This window comes from Copidosoma floridanum, unplaced genomic scaffold (genome assembly GCF_036245765.1).
Source record: "Copidosoma floridanum isolate Cflo_tuat_1 unplaced genomic scaffold, Cflo_Japanese_pri ptg000006l, whole genome shotgun sequence".
Taxonomy (NCBI): Eukaryota; Metazoa; Arthropoda; class Insecta; order Hymenoptera; family Encyrtidae; genus Copidosoma; species Copidosoma floridanum.
Genome location: NW_028321883.1, coordinates 18160238 through 18179462, shown reverse-complemented (window position 1 = coordinate 18179462; position 19225 = coordinate 18160238). Strand labels below are relative to the sequence as shown.

The 19225-nt window shown below is 36.3% G+C and overlaps 2 protein-coding genes across 7 annotated transcripts; one reads left to right on the top strand and one right to left on the bottom strand.

The window, feature by feature from the left end:
• The first annotated feature begins 447 nt into the window (after positions 1–447).
• Positions 448–6876, top strand: LOC106640484 (transmembrane protein 230). 5 transcript variants are annotated; one of them, XM_089598277.1, is made up of 5 exons: positions 448–492; positions 929–1053; positions 5847–5959; positions 6030–6152; positions 6229–6876. In XM_089598277.1, the coding sequence occupies exons 2-5, from the start codon at positions 1047–1049 to the stop codon at positions 6364–6366; spliced, it is 381 nt and encodes a 126-aa protein (XP_089454403.1). In that variant the 5' UTR covers positions 448–492; positions 929–1046; the 3' UTR covers positions 6367–6876. The 5 variants fall into 5 exon arrangements, with proteins under 5 accessions (XP_089454403.1, XP_014210032.1, XP_014210031.1 ...); XM_014354546.2 differs by lacking the exons at positions 448–492; positions 929–1053 and adding an exon at positions 1691–1719; XM_014354545.2 differs by lacking the exons at positions 448–492; positions 929–1053 and adding an exon at positions 1732–1895.
• Positions 6877–6879: 3 nt separating this feature from the next.
• LOC106640482 (uncharacterized) lies at positions 6880–18284 on the bottom strand. 2 transcript variants are annotated; one of them, XM_089598274.1, is made up of 16 exons: positions 17843–18284; positions 17334–17583; positions 13930–15377; positions 13469–13673; positions 13078–13394; positions 12765–12965; positions 12232–12703; positions 11609–12158; positions 10901–11520; positions 10634–10824; positions 10292–10528; positions 9083–9307; positions 8038–8223; positions 7722–7939; positions 7475–7633; positions 6880–7407 (listed from the first exon to the last, which is right to left on the bottom strand). In XM_089598274.1, the coding sequence occupies exons 2-16, from the start codon at positions 17486–17488 to the stop codon at positions 7195–7197; spliced, it is 5397 nt and encodes a 1798-aa protein (XP_089454400.1). In that variant the 5' UTR covers positions 17489–17583; positions 17843–18284; the 3' UTR covers positions 6880–7194. The 2 variants fall into 2 exon arrangements, with proteins under 2 accessions (XP_089454400.1, XP_089454402.1); XM_089598276.1 differs by having other exon boundaries at positions 12232–12700.
• Positions 18285–19225: the final 941 nt, after the last annotated feature.

Here is a 19225-nt window from a genome sequence, read left to right as displayed (position 1 = left end):
CGTCATCCCTCATTACGTTTTCATGGGCCAAAGGGGTCACATTGCCGTGTGGCTCCTTCCTATCCTGCACTCTATATGCACACACGAAGGTCTGTCCCGGTGGTGCGCAACCCCGGTTAATATTGCACGCGGCACCCTAGAAATAATTCCCACTCGGACGCGACTCTCTTTGCCGATGATCGGTTATTAATTATTCGCGCCCGTCTCTCGTATGCCCTTGAATCGTCATCCACACCTCTCGCGAGTAAAGCTCCCTTTTCCCGCGCATCGTCGCGCAGCCTCCGAATTGATCGTCGGAGCTTCTTATCTGTGCGCTATAGTGCACATAATACCTATATGTTGACGCCGTGGAAAAGCCCCCGGTTTGTGTACCTTCCACACAGTGCGTGTACACACGATTGAACGGCGAAGGTGACGCGCCCGGGGGGGTAGTTCGACGTCACTTCCTTACAAAGTGCTCGCTCCGCTTTTAACTCGGAAGTGCTGGTATAGGTAAGTGCTTGGCGTAGTCATAATACATACACTCACCGCGAGATTTTCTACATCTTTGACCAATTGTTTCATTTATGCATCGTTTTCTCGTTGTTACAATATGTACGAGTAGGTATATAATACCGCGTCCTCTTTACTGTGACTCTCCTTCCTTTGCGGCTGCGGCACAGCCGTACTCGGTCGTTCGGCTTTTTACGAGTTCGCGTCAATAAGGACCGAATTTACGCAACTCGGCATTGTATATCAATATTCATGATTTCCCCCCTCTCCGTAACTCGAGCTTACGTAAACATGTACATTTTTAAATAATGGAAAAAGAAAAAAGGAAAGTACTTCGCGAGGTTGGCGAGCCTCGAAGGGCAGCGTGATACTGCAGATGTTCAATTTTAAGGACCATTGAATGGCACGTTGTGCTCACGTGAGCCTTGTGTTTCAGGTGTCGAGTTATCATAGGCATCGGGGGAAGTGGCCACGAGGTGGGGGAAGGACAATACAGCACGCAGATTAGATTGGAAAAACAAAAAACATTCGATGCCGCGGTCGAGGGAATCGACATGTGGGGTGAGTTGTTTTTGAGTAATACAGGTTTGTAACGCCGGTGCGGAGGAAATTTATTCGAAAATTTTTATGAAAAGTCAACGGAGCAATAAGGGATACATTTCGCATGGCTCTGACACAAAGCGACCGTTACAATTTTTCATGGAAACAAGTTGTTAAGGACAATACAAGTGCGTTTGGAGCGTTTGTTATATTTACTTGAAGTACAAAAAATCTAAGAGCTCGTTTTTGGTGAATCAAGTTTCTCTCGAGGATGCAAGTTTTCCATAGTAGTCCTGCACCGATGATAATTCACTCAAATAAATGTGAGCAAAATCAATGTGACATTACGGGTGCTGCCATCTAGTGGCTGTTACGTAAACTTTTATTTTATGGCAAGCTACGTTGCCAACTGTAGGTGTACATACTTGCAATAGTTTTTTTTCTATTTGTAACTTGTATAATACTTGACACGTGTATTTAATTTCTTTAATAGTACCGAACAAATAGTTGGTTTACAATTTTTTTTTTTCAATGGTCTACGCGAGAGTTGAACAAAGTTTTATTTAACGCGAAAGGATGTATCAAAATCTCCCGCTCTGGACGACATTTTATACATTACTTTGCGTGCCTGTTCACACTACTCACGATTAGACCGCGATCTGATCCAACATTGGGAGAGTGTCAAACGTAAAACATAAGTATATATAGAATTGTTTAATTTTTAAAGTGCAAGTATATCGATTTCGGTAGTGCACAAGAGACTACACACGTATGAGCTTTTTCGTACATGTTACTCGATCAATTTGATATAATTGCAAGTGATGTAGAATAATACTGGAGAAATTGTCTTATACGAGTTAACGGTAAATATTTGACAATTCACTTCTCTTTACACACGAATATTTGTGAAACCTCGATAAGTAATACAGGAAGATTATGCAAAAAAAAGATACCAATGTTATTCAACAAATTTAACAAGTTTTGATAAAAGTTAAGGTTATACATATGTCTCTTGCAAGTTAAAGTCGCATGAGTCGAGTGGGTTGTTAAATATTACTTTTATCATGTGTGTGTGCGTGTGTACACACTGTGCACCAGCGCTCCCAAAAGTGGCTATCGAACTTGGGGGGAAATTCAAATTGGCTATATGGAGCAAGACGCAAAACCTCAGATAACTCGACAACATTCCATACACCATAACTTGATCAATTAATCCTAAGCTATTTAACCCAATAACCCAACGCGCCCATACGCAGTATCACAAGCATTAATAATTAATAAAATAAATTAAACAATAACGCAAGCGCCAATCCCCACACAACCCGGGGCGCTTACTGGTCACTTTAATTATTAAGAAAATTAATAAAGTAGAGCAAGCGCCAATCCCCACACAACCCGGGGCGCTTTCTGATCACTTTGTTAATGAATATATTAAATAAAATAACACAAGCGCCAATCCCCACACAACCCGGGGCGCTTACTGGTCACTTTGATTATTAAGAAAATTAATAAAGTAGAGCAAGCGCCAATCCCCACACAACCCGGGGCGCTTTCTGATCACTTTGTTAATGAATATATTAAATAAAATAACACAAGCGCCAATCCCCACACAACCCGGGGCGCTTACTGGTCACTTTAATTATTAAGAAAATTAATAAAGTAGAGCAAGCGCCAATCCCCACACAACCCGGGGCGCTTTCTGGTCACTTTAATTATTAATAAAATAAGTAACATAACACAAGCCTTAATCCCCACACAACCCGGGGCACTTTCTGGTCACTTTGTTAATTGATGTAATAAGTAAAATAACACAAAAGCCAATCCCCACACGACCCGGGGCACTTACTAGTCACTTTAATTATTAACAAAATTATCAAAGTAGAGTAAGCGCCAATCCCCATAAAACCTGGGGCGCTTACTGGTCACTTTAATTATTAAGAAAATTAATAAAGTAGAGCAAGCGCCAATCCCCACACAACCTGCGACGCTTTCTGGTCGCTTTAATTATTAACAAAGTTGATAAAGTAGAGCAATCGCCAATCCCCACACAACCAGTAAGCGCCCCGGGTTGTGTGGGGATCGGGGCTTGTGTTATTTTATTTATTATATTAATTAACAAAATGATCAGAAAGCGCCCTGGTTGTGTGAGGATTGGCGCTTGTGTTATTTTATTAATAATTAAAGCGACCAGTAGGCGCCATGGGTTGTGTGTGGATCGGGGCTTGTGTTATTTTATTCGTTATATTAATTAACAAAATGATCATAAAGCGCCCTGGTTGTGTGAGGATTGGCGCTTGTGTTATTTTACTTATTACATCAATTAACAAAGTGACCAGAAAGTGCCCCGGGTTGTGTGGGGATTAAGGCTTGTGTTATGTTACTTATTTTATTAATAATTAAAGTGACTAGTAAGTGCCCCGGGTCGTGTGGGGATTGGCTTTTGTGTTATTTTACTTATTACATCAATTAACAAAGTGACCAGAAAGTGCCCCGGGTTGTGTGGGGATTAAGGCTTGTGTTATTTTATTTAATATATTCATTAACAAAGTGATCAGAAAGCGCCCCGGGTTGTGTGGGGATTGGCGCTTGCTCTACTTTATTAATTTTCTTAATAATTAAAGTGACCAGTAAGCGCCCCGGGTTGTGTGGGGATTGGCGCTTGTGTTATTTTATTTAATATATTCATTAACAAAGTGATCAGAAAGCGCCCCGGGTTGTGTGGGGATTGGCGCTTGCTCTACTTTATTAATTTTCTTAATAATTAAAGTGACCAGTAAGCGCCCCGGGTTGTGTGGGGATTGGCGCTTGTGTTATTTTATTTAATATATTCATTAACAAAGTGATCAGAAAGCGCCCCGGGTTGTGTGGGGATTGGCGCTTGCTCTACTTTATTAATTTTCTTAATAATTAAAGTGACCAGTAAGCGCCCCGGGTTGTGTGGGGATTGGCGCTTGCGTTATTGTTTAATTTATTTTATTAATTATTAATGCTTGTGATACTGCGTATGGGCGCGTTGGGTTATTGGGTTAAATAGCTTAGGATTAATTGATCAAGTTATGGTGTATGGAATGTTGTCGAGTTATCTGAGGTTTTGCGTCTTGCTCCATATAGCCAATTTGAATTTCCCCCCAAGTTCGGTAGCCACTTTTGGGAGCGCTGCTGTGCACGTGCAGTGGAACGGCGGTGTATTTTCCAGCCTATGAGAACACATATGGGGGGGGGGCTAAGTAGCTTTCATTTTTCAAAATTTTCGCGCCACCATTGGAATAAGTTATTATTTTTGACTGGGTTAATTGTGTGTGCACTTCAAGTGTACGAAAACGCCTATTACATCGCTTAAAAAAATGTTTTTCAATTTTTCAATTGTAACTGTTCACTTCCACCTATGGTATGGTTTTTTTCGAAAAGACGATAAAAAAAAACCTTCATTTTAAAAGTTAATAATAAAAAGAAGTCCTCGTTCCAACACATCACATGCACCCAATTGCAACAAAGTTGAGGCGTGACGGTATCAATGATAAGAATCGCACAGCGAAAAAACCCTAAAAGCAAAAAGTAAACGTAAGAGCGAGTTGTGTTAAAAAGAATACCAGAGACAAGGCAAGGAGGCCGGCTGTGTATGTGAGTCGAAAACGGAGCTGCGATCGATAAGCGCAGCAAGGCGCGATGCACGTAAACGAATGCATAAATATACTTATACCTACGTAGTGTCCAATTGGATGCATAATAGACGAGGGACGAATAATAATAGCGTACAGTCGCAGCGTGTAGCGCACAGGTGGTTGTGCAGTAGCTATTGGTATACCGGAGCTTTTGCACGAACAATGGTGTAATTGCGGTTGTTTTTCACTTTGATGGTCGAGTCGATGGAGATGCTGATAAGACTGAAATCGTTGAGGGGTACCGAGAGACCACACCTTGAGGATGACACAGACCGCGTTTGCAAAGGTGATAATGGTAGGTTTTTTCCGAGCACGCAAAGTCTTAGGCGCGATTTTATATACTCTTAATACACGACGAAGTTTTTTTTTAGAGTTTTACAAATAATTAACTCTCGGCAGACTTATTACAGGTACGGATACTCTCGATTTTTTTTTTGCTTGAAGTGCAACACAGTGAACTTAACGATCTTCATCATAACTTAAATTTTTAGTTCTTAATTTGATGTGAAACTGAAAAACGCTCAATTTCGTTGCATCTTTAAAATGCTACTTAACATACATTGATCGCAATTGAGACTCTATGCAAAAAAACAATTGCGCAGGACTCGCTAGCATACTAGACACGGCAAAGTGCATTCTCGCGGAAGCTTCATTCGTATGACAGCGTTCGCACCGACAAATTCGCTGTCTGGGTAGGGCCTGTTTTTATTCAAACTGAACTCGGACACGACAAAAATTAATTCACACGCAACTCCTGTAAATAATCACTCGTACGAGGAAGGTATAACCGAGGTCACATAGAACAGTATTTTCCGAAATGACCTGGTGGTGATCGCAACGAACTGTCGCGGTAATTTTTTAATAAAATACGGAGTGATTGAAAAAACCATTAGACGAACGGACAAGTCGCTCGCTAAACGCTCGATGATTGAAATATCGGTTGCCCCTTTGATATTTACACTCAACGCTATTTCGAGAGCGATTACTTCAAAACAGCAATATTTGCTGGAGCTTATTTTTGCTCTCTTATTTGTCAGGCTAGCCTGGAATAAAATTTGAAACAATATGCACATCTAACGTTGTCGCACTATCATTACATTTTAGTGGTAATACAACATTCAATTATTACTTTTTTTTTCTCAACAATTACAGATTACGTCCACAAATTGAGCATGTCAAGGAGAAAAAGCGCAAGAGACAGACAATACGACAACGTGGATTACACTCAGCTAACCGAGACCGACCATGGTTTCATCGACTCACAAGTGGGTGTCTTTTTTACTTTCGGTCCATTTTCAACTTTCTTTTAACAATAAATTTTTTTACTCGAAACAGTTTGTGACACCACCAATAAAAATACCATGGAAGGCTATCACGCTCGCCACTATGCTGTTTATCGGAGGTACCGTGATGCTGAGTATAGGTATCCTCATCGTCACCGGCCACATAGACACAAAAGTGAGCCGCGCATTCATCAATAATCTGTTGTTTTAAAAATTAAAACAACTAACAGTCATCTATGTTACATTTGCAGTATTCAGATAGAATGTGGCCAGTCATAATTCTCGGTGCTTTGATGTTTATACCGGGTGCCTACCACGTCAGAGTGGCCATCCAGGCGTATCGGAAGGTGCCCGGCTACTCCTTCGACGACATTCCTGAATTCGATTGAGACTATCGTTTTCGTTGATGAAAAATTCTAATGGCTGAGCGTGTACATAACGTTTTTTTTCCAAGTTTTACCAAAATGTGCTATTATTCGACGGCGATTAAAAAAAAAAAAAAAAAAACTACCCGTTGGTCCTTAAAAGTTTTACATTGAATGATTAAAGAAAAAGCTGGATTTTCCCAACAATTCATTATAAAATGATACGAAAGTTCAGCTTATCGGTGTTTTGCGAATATTCACGTGTAAACACGTTGGCTTTGCCTGTTTTTTAATTACCGTGATACGTGAAATTTGTTTTTTCTTTTACTGATGCAATTAGTGTATAATAAACTATTCACGATGTGATAACTGACAACTAACTGGATTATTATTATCATAATTTAGTTGCACAATAAAGACTTGCGAGTTCGAGCAACTCAAACTTTACATACAAATAGAAAAAAATTATTGACTATTGATTGTTGAATTTTGTCTGATTGATTATTTTAAATTATCAAATAAAGACTTTTTATAGCGTAACTTTTATGTGTTGTTTATTTTTAAGATTGCAGTTTTGGTACAAAAAATATATTACATCAGGTATGTTACAAACTAAACACGACTTAATCGTTTTTTAAAACGCACATGCCTCAGGCATGTCAAATTGGGAAACACTTTTTTAAACTATAAAGTTATTAAGAATTTTTTTTTAACGATAAAAAACGTCAAGAGTTAACAGTACAACCTAGTATTACAGTATAGTAATGAATCAAATTCATTAAAAAAAGCTTACTGTTCGTCAAATGGATATCTAAAAATTTTTTATAAAAACTATACTATGACCTTCCTATTTTACATAGTTGTATTCACATTCTGCAAGTATTTAACAAGAGTACGACTGACGATTCGAATTCCCTTGTCTACTTTACGGGCAGAAATTCGCATCGCAGGTCTAAACTGTGTAGCCAACAAAACCTTTATTTTACTTTTCATTATCTTGAATGCAACCCCTTGTTTTAACTCAGATATTTCATTTTTACATAACCTCTTGCTGTTAGGTATATCCTAAAAACAAATTTATAACTTCTAATTTTGTATGATTGAAAACAAAATTACTTATCAGAGTACATACCTCAAACATCAAGACAACTTTCAATTGATTGGGTGTCAATCGTTCAATGACAGGTCCTAAGTTTAAACTTAATCTGTTTATCAGCCTTTTAACTACTAAATAAAGCTCTTCTTCTGTATAATTTACGTCAATGATTAATAGAGTAAAACCATTTTTTATCTGAAATTCACATATCAGAAGTTTAGTTTACTATACATGATCAACGTGTACCAGTCATATATAAAGTTAAATAATAAAAAAAATATACCTGAATATCCGAGTAATGTCCAATGCGAGTTGCATACTCTAAGAGTTGATTAGCCAAAACTTCGTCTACTGACAGCAAGTGAGTAATCAATTCTTTGTAAGTACTCTTGTGAAAAGTTAAATCATTGTCCATAACTAATCTACTTATTTCGATTGCCAAGTCATACTTTTTAAAATAAAGAAGTATCAGTGATAACTTATCTACCCATAGTGGAAGGTCTGTAACAATATGTGATTAAAAATTAACTTCTAAGAGCACCAATGGTTTTTATAGGAAAAAAAAAAAAAAAAAAAAAGGTTTGCATTTCGATTCTTACCTATAGGATAGTAAGAAATATACTGATCTTTCAAAATCGCTTGAAATAAATAAACTGCCTTCTCTTGATCCTTGTAAGAAAGTGCCCTCAATAGCAAAAGGACTACTTTGTTCCGGTGTTTTTCGTGATCTTTGGTGCTACCTTTGACCAGCCACTCATCACGATTAGTTCTGATCAGCTTAGTTTCTACAACAAGTAAAAAAAACATTCAAAGAAAAGGATTTTCCATTCGTTTCAGTAATGCAGATTCAAAAGAATGTGTATTTAACTTAATAATTGGCACTTTAATATTTTACTTACGTGCCGTTTTTTTAAACATTTTATTCTCTCATTGTCACTTATTTCAAAATCATCACAAAAACTCACTCGCGATATTTTGAGTTTATTTTCGAATGATAAAATTAATACATGCTTAAGAATCTCCACTACTTAAATGGTTAAAAAGTTGTTTTTAACTTTCATCAATTATGGCAGAATCGACAAAAATGAAAAAGAACTCTTTGTAATATAAAAAAAGTTTGTTTTTTTTTGTATAGAAAACGAGATGTTTGATGGAAAACGTCGGTGAAAGTAATATCTTTTATGAAGTTTTCATGAGTCAATTTAAATGATATCAAAGAAAAAGTTTTGCATGTATGAATTTATCATATAATGTTCAAATTGTACAATTATCAATATTCAAGTGCAGATCAATGAGTCCAATCACTTTATTAAATTATTAAATCACACCATTATACTTGAAAAACACTTTTAGAATATACGTAGGTACAAAACATCATTTAAATTGATCAAATAATTCAAATTTTTTTACAACACTTGTGGTGTATCAGCAACCTTTACTTGAATGTTCTCTAATAAAATCAAAAAAATATAAGCTATGATAATTCTAAAAGCGTTGCCTAAATATTTATTTCACCGACGATTCCCTTCAAGACAGCTTCTAATAGCTTTTGAAAGCTTCATTATTTTACACATAATAAAAATCAACGGTAAACGCTGTGCTTGAGCGATAAGTACGATTACTAAAGAAAAAAAAAGGACTCACTTTTTAGCAAGTAGAGTGCCTCTAAGGGATCGTCATTTGCTAAATAAATTTCAGCGCAGATTAAAACATAATCAGTCCTCGGCTCTAAGGGTTCAATCGTCTTCACAGAACTTAAAAGCTGATGGGCCATCACCCATAAGGTATTTTTGGCCAGATCAGCAAGGGCGAGTAAACCAACTTCGAACAAAATGCTTATCATATTGCTGGACATGGAGCTGCTGTGCACTTTGTTTGAAAGAAAATAATAAAAAATGAAATTGCAGGATTTACTCGTTGAAAAGATTATTAATAGAAAACTGACTGTTAGACGTACTTCTTTTTACTTTTTTTTGTTTTTCTGTTTTTTTTTTTTTTTTTTTTTTTTTTTTCAATTTTTTTATTATTTCCATTTTTACACTTGTATTATTTTCGTTTGGAAGGTTAAATTAAAAAAAAAAGATGTATTAAACAGACATGTATACAACGAAAATTTTATACTAAAGCTCGTTTTAAAACAATGTAAAAAACGATTTAAAATCTTTATTTAAAACTTAAAATTTAGAAAAAATAAAGACAAAAAAAAGCAAGTATTACCTTAACTCACAAGATAATTTTGTAAATTGAAACTTAATAACTAAATGTGACGAATGTTCATTGTTCCGTTATAAAACATAATAAATATTTACCTAATTTAAACTTGTCTCGTAGTACTCTAGTACCATTTAATAAATTACAAATACAAAATAAAGGACCACTAAAAGATACAGTCATATTGAAACATTATGTAGTAAAATTGTATTTAAAAGTCAATTAGAGATAAAAATAAAGTCTTAGTATACATGAAGTCAATAATTGACAATTTTTAGCATTAAGTGAATTATTTTTAAGCATGACGCAATGCGTTCATCATTTTACTAAAAAGACCGAAATTTAATATTAGAATATACTTTGTTTGCCCAACATTAACTCCATCTTTAACGCGAAAGGAAACGTTAATTTTTTTTTTTTTTTTAATATAACTTATTAACAGAAAAAATTATATCAATTAATTACTTTTGAATTTGGTAATAAAATATTTGTTTCTAATTGTTAACAAAAAAACTTGATTCATGTATTTTCCGACAGTCTTGTGTATCAAACACCACCTCGAGCTAAGTCTGCTAGACGTCTAATACGCAGGCTTGTTACGATCGTGAGTAAGAAACTTGACAATGACGTGATCAGGATTACCTGCGTGACGAATAACTCCAGCAACATGACGTTCACAGGCTAAGACGTTGCTGCACAAGATTTGATAGACTGCACGTTGGTAGAGATGGTTATCAAATTTCTCCATAAGAACAAAGTCGTTGAGCATTTTAAAAACGTAACTATAATCAGAGTGGGAAAGGCCTGCTTGTATATTGTTCACGGTATTGTACAATTTCCAATACCTCTTACGCCATACGCTTCCAGGATCATTAGCTTCTAAACATACAAAAATCGGTTCATTATATTTAAACAGAGTACAAATATTTAATTACGAGTAAATAGTTACAGATATACATTCAGTTCAGTTATTGAGTGACATACCAACTTCCTTTAGGAAGTATTCTGCATTGCCAATATTTTCGCCACTTCTAGGACGGTTTCCTTCTTCTAAGGGGGAATTATTGGGCTGCTGACGGCTTGCAGAAGAAAACCTTGCTATTCTTGCTTCTATTGTGGCCTGCGATGGTTTTAGATTTTCGGTTCCTTCCAGAGGATTTTGTTTTGGTGGCAAACTGCAAACAACAATAGTATTTTGAGTACAAAAATTTCATTTGGATTTAAATATAATAAAAAAAATTTGTCCATTACTTGGGAGTATTGCCATTGCTCATCAAGGGCACGGTATTAAGTACTTCTTTAGTATTTAAGCCTACCACTTGCTTATTTGCGAGGTCGTAAAATTTATTGAGCATGTCAGGACTTATTTTTTTCCTTTCCGTATTGCTCAGTTTGTTATGAACCAGTTCATACACCTCTTTGATATGACACAGATTTTTCTTACGTGTCAAGCATTGTAATATTGTAAGCTCAATCATATCCCGGGGCGGCACTGCTTTTTGGCACAAGTCTTTGATTGCCTCCCAGCAGAAACCTTCCGAGAGCTTGCCTTTAACGACAGCACAAATTTTGTGCACTGTTTCGGTGTCATTGACTTTGATGATCGATGAAATTTGCTTGACAAACGACTCGACCGTATAAAGTTTAGTTGATAAACAAAAATTGAGCAGTTCGTCTATGATTTTGTCCGTTATCATTCTTTTTTCGTAATACTTTTGAAAAGCCGTAAAACATTGGTCCTTAAGATGGGGTAACATTAATACCCAAGCATGTTTGAGGAAATACTCAAAATCTTGAGTCAAAGCGAAGTCAATCAGATGAAAAAGCAATTCGGTAGTTTTATGCTTAATCATATTGTACAAGTGATTCAGCTGCAAGAAATCATTTTATTACAAATGACACAATAACGTGGTACGTATGCCAATGAAAAAGCTGATTAAAATTATATTATTTACTCACTCCATGCTTGTAATTGCAAGTTGACTCCTTTCTGCAGTTACCTACACGTAAACTTGAAAAACAATATTGACTGAAGAACGTTGAACGCTGATTCGCCAAGTTGACCATGGATGCCGGTTTTGTGTTCATGTGGAGCATCGAAACATTATCGAACTGACCGTTGATCATGCCGTTATTGCCAAACGTCACGTACTCGTCGGTATAAAACTGCTGCATTTGAAAGTTGGCCTCATCTCTCATCATTTGCATCTCGTTCATCGTTACGAAATTATTGAATGTCGTGCCACCCGCTACTGGCCCGGCTTTTCTGGTATTCATCGTTAGCGCGTGAAGAGATCGTTCCTGATTGCCAGCGGTATGCTTTTCTCGGGGGGGTATCCAATTAGTGGCCATTCCTGGTGGCGGTATATTACTTCTTTGTTTTGGCTGATCACGATTGTACCGTCGCCGCCGGTCCTCGACGGGCGTGTATGCCAATTCTTCCTCTATACTCTTGCGCTCGGTTTCGAATTTACCATGTCGTGGGCTCGACTCTATATCTTCCTCTTCGCTGAAATTGAATGATAATTTTTTGGATTTATTTTACGCTTACATGAAATTTCGAGACCCATCAAGGGACTTACTAGATCAAATCATCAGCGTCAGGATGTAGCGAGATTCCCTCTTCCTCGCTATCGTAACTTATGGTTTTTCTTTCATGATGAAGTGCGTTTTTGATTATCGAGGCACATTCGTTCGAGTGGCTTTGATCAGGAGTCTTGGGACCAAGTCTTTCGTGAATGGAGACTCGCCTCGGAGTCGTAGGCGTTGAATTACAAAGCTGAGATGACGCTGATTGATTGTCCTTATCGGGATCTTGTGACTTAGCCCTATTAAATAGATCCTCGATTTGGTTGGCTCGGTCGGATGCCATAGGTCCAAGTCTTTCGTGAACGGAGAGTCGTCTTGGAGTCGTTGGCATCAGGGTGCAAGGCTCAGTGGTCAAAACTTGATTGTTCTCATCAGGCTCCGATGGCTTGGCTACCTTTGCCGAGGGCTCACTTTCCTCGTCAAACTTTCTTTTGCGCACGTTTGAATCACTAAGATCTGGATCTGCTGTTTAAGAATGAATGCATTCAATACAATTTACCAAAGAATAAGTGATATAAAAGCTTACCTGACTTCTCTGGCACAGCACTAGATGTTGAGACAGTCGGAGCCTCTGCCGTTGAATTCATAGACCTGTTTAACCTTGGATCTCTTGAAACAGAAGTCAAATTCTTTTGTGGGCTGATTGATCTTGTTAATCTTGGATCTCTAATCACGGATTGTAAATTTTGTTGATCTTTATCACTACCGTTCATAGGAGGTGCCAAGTCTGAAAATTATAAGATAAAGCTATAAATATACATACACTGGTGTATACAAGAATTATGTTTAAGTTCAATATTTCATTTGAAATAATTTTTTTCAAGTCTTAAGGCGCTTACTATTGTTGTCGTAGCTTTTATACAATGTAATATTTTCACTTTCTGCCATCATGTTGACATCTCTGCACAGGTCTTCAAAACTTTCGTCACCATCCTGACCATGATTAAATTCGCTAGATTCTGCATTCTGCTTATCTGGGGTTTCAAAATTGAGCGTTTGATTCAAGATAAGCCGTTCTTGTCCAACATTAATCTTGGTACCACCGATTGGTGGAGAAGAATCTTCTGATGTTACAGGTAATAGAGATGTGGGTGATCCAGTTGTTTGAAAATTAGTGTGCGTTGTTGAGTTGACGAACTTATCCTTGGGGCTTGGGCTGATAAGAAAAATACTAGATCGGTAAAGTATCGTAAGTTATAAGGCATGATAAATCTTACGAATTCGTAGTACCATCGTTTTCCTAAATCGTTTGATGGCGTTCGACTGTTGACTGTATGATGGGTCTTCTTTTTAAAGGAGGGTAACTTGATAGTTTTTCTTGTGGATAACGTATTGATCTTAATCAAAGGTTTTTCCGATAATGATCGAAATAATGGGGATTTTCCCATTGTCTGTTTTCGAGTCATCAACGAAGAATCATTTAATGTGTTAGTTTCTGAAAGTAAATTTTTTCAATGAGAAATTTTAGAGTATATTTTTAATTTATCTTTCAACAAAGATTTGTCGTTTGTCTACAGATTAAATTGCACCAAGTCACGACGATGGTGAAATAAAGAAAATTAATACATAAAAAAGTATAAACACTGGACAAAGGTAGCTCAGAATAATGAAAAATGCCGTTGAAACGTACATTTGAATATTCATCCTAACACATAGAAATTAATGATACTTAAAAAAATGTCAACACTTACGATTATGAATAGACTTTTCAACATCAGATTTAAAAGTAACATGGTGATCCGAAGGACACGATTTCAATTTCTTTTTTTTCGACTCCTTCCTTTCATTGTCAGAGCCAAATTCGCGATGCAATGGCTGAGTCTTGTTGCTATTGTTATCATCTGTATTTGTTTGACTTGATTTTTTTGCTGATTTTATAAAAACTTTTTCCTCATTACTGGAGCCAGCTCCAAATGATAGCAGTTTTTTTTTGGTGCTATCATTATCATCAGATTCGACAGTTTTATGACGAATTTTTGTTTTCTTTGACATATGAGCTGGATAGTTGACGGTCATACTGTCAACTGACGAACAAAGATCATTACTACTTATGCTTTTAGTTGGTGAAACATTGTTTTTATTGTTTGTAACACTCAATTTTTCAACTCGACTTTTTGAATATTTATTTGTCATTTTGCACGCATCATTGCTCATTCGTTTTGATGATTTTTTTTTCTTTACTTCAAAAGAATTCACTGTTAGCCTATCATTAGACATTTGAATTTCATCATGTTCAAGATTTATTCTTGTTTTATGAACCATACCAACTTCTCTATCAGAATGATTATCATCAGAAACACCATTTTCGCTTTTGCCATTGCAAACGATTTTTCTATCAAGTTTGATTGATTCGCTTGATATTTTAACTTGATCTTTCAAATCCTCCGTTTTTCTGGATGCAGTTTTAGATATTTTGGGAATGATTCGAAAATGAGGATGTTGATTTTTCAAAGCCTGTCTTTTTTTATGGAACGCAACTGGATTCAGCCTTATACTGCTGGAAGCATTTTTAGTAATCGTATCTGGGACATTGTTACATTTTCTAAATTGATCCGGCATGGGATTTTCAAACTCATCATCTGAATCTACGACTATTCTTTTTTTTGCCAATGGATTTTTTACAGTTGATGATTTCGACGCATTATGATTGTGCGAGTAAAAATCACGGTTTCGCGAATTTGGCGGAGATGGTGGTTCCTGCTTGATATTCCCATTCAGAGAATCAAAGCATTGTTCTAGCCTGTTAGAGATATGCAGTGGCTTCCTCACAACTTTTCCCGATACACCAGTTTCCCTTTTCACTTTTACAGTACCAGATAACCGTTTGTGAGTAACTTTTTTTTTACCACCGACAACTGGACTCCTAGTTGGGGAACTGGCAGGACTCACGATTTCTTCTTTGACATTTGTCATTTTTACTACTGGTATTTGAGGACAGTTTGCAAGTATAAGGTGATACTTTTTAGCAACTGCTAGTTTAATATTAAATTTTCTAGAAAGTTCAATGAAATTAGAGTCTTCTGTACCCTTTTCATACGACTGGTTGGCCAAATTTGATGACCTTTGACTCTGAATCTCATTGCTGACAGTGCACGAAATATTTTCCGTCGATACATTGCTCAAACCTCTCAAAGAAAGCCTGTGTATGAAAAGTTGTGTGTTAAAAATTGGGTCATTAATTTTTATCGTAAAAAAATTGGTTTACTATCTCAAACATTCAATAGGACAGCCTCGTAGTCTATCGCACTGGGTTACTTTGATAATCTTACGCTACACCAGGTAAAAACGATGAATGGATGCTATGTTATCATCAGTCACTTGCAATTCATAAATAACAGTAGACAATAAATACCAATGAGAATGCAATCACTATTATCCTATCAGTTTTTAAATTACTTGAGCAAAGACTTTTGTTGTTGGTTGTTTATAAAAAAAAAAACTATAACTTTTGGATGGAAAATGTGTTATGATGTTTTTACGATAAAAGATAAAAAACTAACTAGTAGGCCGATACATGACCGCGCTTGTGATTTATCATACTAATTTACCACTAGTTCAGCTTTACATTTTGTACCGTAAAAACGAACCCAAATTAATTTTCCTTTAGATCTTAGCTCTATTCATTTGAAATTTATATCATAAAGGTCACTTAACAAACTCTCAAACATCAAACGTAGTTGTGAAAAAAGTGTGGAAACAACTCTTGACAGTTGCCACGATGTTATTAGTTGTCTAGTAATAGTTGCGAAAAGCAGTAATCTGATGACAATAAGGTGTCTGTAGTTTCTTTCATAAAATTCATCTAAAAACTCAAAGATAAGCCAGTACAGTAAACTACATTCATGCCTTCAATGAAAAAGAATAAGATTTGGATAAATTCATTCATAATAAAGGAATTTCAGGACTTTGGTTCAAATATTACAAATAATTTTTGGCTTTATAAATCGTACTCCATGTGCACTTTGCATGGCCCCAAAGTTCGAATCTCGATCTCTGTCTTGTTGTATGTGAGTAAACTGGAAATAAATGGGCTTTTCAGCCTGTATACATGTAATAAGTAAAGTTAAAACTTATTTTCATCATGAAAATACAGCTGTTAAAAAAGACACTAAAGTATTACAATGGAAATTCATTATTTTTACTGATTTTCTTTGATGATGGTAAAAAAATAATACAGACAAATGTAAACATTTGATATGCTTTTGACAATGTCAGTTGAAAGACAATTTACAATCAAAACATCAACGGCATAATCAACCATGTACTTTTAAAGAAAAAAAATGTTTACTTTAGATTTTGGTAAAAAGAAGTTTTTGTAAACATAAAGAAGAGTCAGGTTGTTGAACGAAGAAAGAGATGGTTACAAGTTCAAGACACCCAAACACCCATCTCGAAAATATCATAGAATAAAAAAGAAAACAGAACACACACACCCTCACATTTATATATACATGTATATACCGCGTTCTAGCTACACTGGAGGAGTCAAAAGCCAAACAGAGAAGGAAAGTCGAAAATTTTGAGATAAAATTAGTAAATACAAAATTAGTCCGGGCAGTTAATTTTATTACTAGTGTAATGGGTAAAATGTGAGTCTAATGAGTCGATGTCATGTAAATCATAAGATTGTTGTGGTTGGATTTGTAAACAAAACATTACCATGTAAATGTGTAAGTGCGCGCGTAAATAGCAATATCTTCACACTTAGAAACACTATATGAAAACAATGATTTCACGTTGCATGTGTACTTGAATGAATTTTTCAGGGTATAGTGACAAATAAAAAATAAATATAAACTATTCCGAAACGTAATGTAACCCACATACGAAAATAAGAAAAAACAATTAAGTACTTACACCCTGCTTTAGTGAGAAAAATTAAAAAGGATACTGATAGAAGGAGGAGAAGGAGAGAGAGGGAAAGAGGATTGAGAACGCGAGATTAACAGTTGAGTATTTACAGCTGAGTGGTCAAATTATAAAAAAAAATGAATAACAGCAACAATACAAGTGGGTAGCGATGAAAAACAAAAATAAAAGGACGTCACAAGTTGGTCAAACAAACGAACATCAAGGTGGTGAAAACTGCACTTACCTGCCCTTGGACTTGACGTGCAGAGGAGTCGCAAGCATCGTCTGGTTGGCCGGTATTGGGGGCGCCTTGTTCTCCGAAGACTGTTTCTTTTGGCTCGCTGGCGCTGTCTCGGTCTCTGGAGCCGATGTAGAAACTGGCACTGCCGAAGGCGTCATCGTGCAGCTCTCTAGCTTCTCGCCGCGGCAACAACTCGCTTCTAAAACCCTTTATATATGCGTGCACGGCAGCGACACTGTTGGGCCTACTTATTCTGGGAAAATAAACAACGCACACACATCACGAGAAACCAAAAAAACACTCTATATGACGTTAGAATACCTATATACACATATATAATAAGTATACTTTAAAGATGAGAGAAAAAACACACATATTTACTTATGGCACGCGCGCGCGTATAAGCGAGCGAGAGAAAATCGTGCACATGCAAGGTACCTTACAGGAACGCGGGGTCGGGGTGACCAAACGTCCAAAAGGGCATGCATTTTAATCATGGTTTAGAGACTTACGCGTTGAAATTTTGCGGATTGGCACCGTATTAGCAACAGTGGTATGCTCTTCCTTTCATGTCCCGCTTGGCCTTTTCCACGGCGTCGAGCACCCGGATGATCGGCTCTCTCTACTGTTTCGATGATGCAAGGACCACACCTTCGAATGTTCTCTCAATGCATTATCTGGATTACATACAATTTATGGTGTTGTTACCCAATGCGAGAGTTAAGCTTTGTTGGTAGCCATATAGACGGAAGCAATGAGATTAATGAGAGAACGGGTAGCATAGGTGTAGAGAAAAAAGTGGAGGGGCGTGGGCCAGGGGTACTTCATCACGTAGGCGACGAGCACCCGAACATTTAAGAGAGTGGTACTTAGCGTAATTAAATGTGGTTCGCGAGACTTTTTAAAAGATAATTAAACCTTACAACGGCATTGGGATGGTTGAAAGAATGCATAAGAAAGAGTAGGTACTTATAACCAGAATTGGTTTCATTAATTTTTTTGTGGGCGCCTCGATGGCTTACGCCGGCAGGCCGGAACTCGTTGCTCTCGTGTTACCCCGCGCGCGTGCCGCTCTCTCTTTCTCTCTCTCTCTTTTCTCCCACCCCCTCCCCACAGCCATGACACTTCTTTGGCGCGAAAATGGACTACGTTTGAATTATTTTGTTCGAAAAATTGAGATGTGTTTCTGTGAGTTTCATTTTTTTATTATTTCAGTGCGGTCCTGTGAGATTTTCTTTAACGAACGTTTGTTATTAAGTCATTTTACGTTATATCAACAACTTCCTCTGAAGCTGTACACTGCATATTTGCACGTGTTTTTTTGGGCAAAACAATAAAATAACTACAGTAAACGATGCTGTTTACGCAAAGCTAATACTGGCAAATGTTAACTTTTTTTATTTCCTGTTTTTATTCTCTTTGAACAATAATTTGAGAATTTTATTTTTACTAATAAAGTTTTTCCAATCAACCACCAAATGTTTGTTCCATTTGATAGAGATTGCAGTATACTTTATCACATTACGTTTAATAAATGTGACAAATTTGTGTTTTTAAGACACCACTTACTCATAATAGCGAATTTTTATGAATGCAATATTATGTACTATTTTTTCGAAAGGTATTTTTAATTGATATGAGGTTTTTTTTTAAATTTATTTCATTACATTTATTGTCAAGCATTACATTATTAAAATTAAAAAAAAAAAAACAAAAAAATCTACTCTTAACTAATAAAACCAAAATTTTTATTTATTGCACATATCCCAAACTTCAAAAAAGTTTTCGATAAATTTTAATTATATTTGATTTTTCTCTAATAATTTGAAAAAAATCCTACCAGATGCAATCAAGTCACAATGTGTCTCATTACAAAACAATATTCTAGCTTCGCA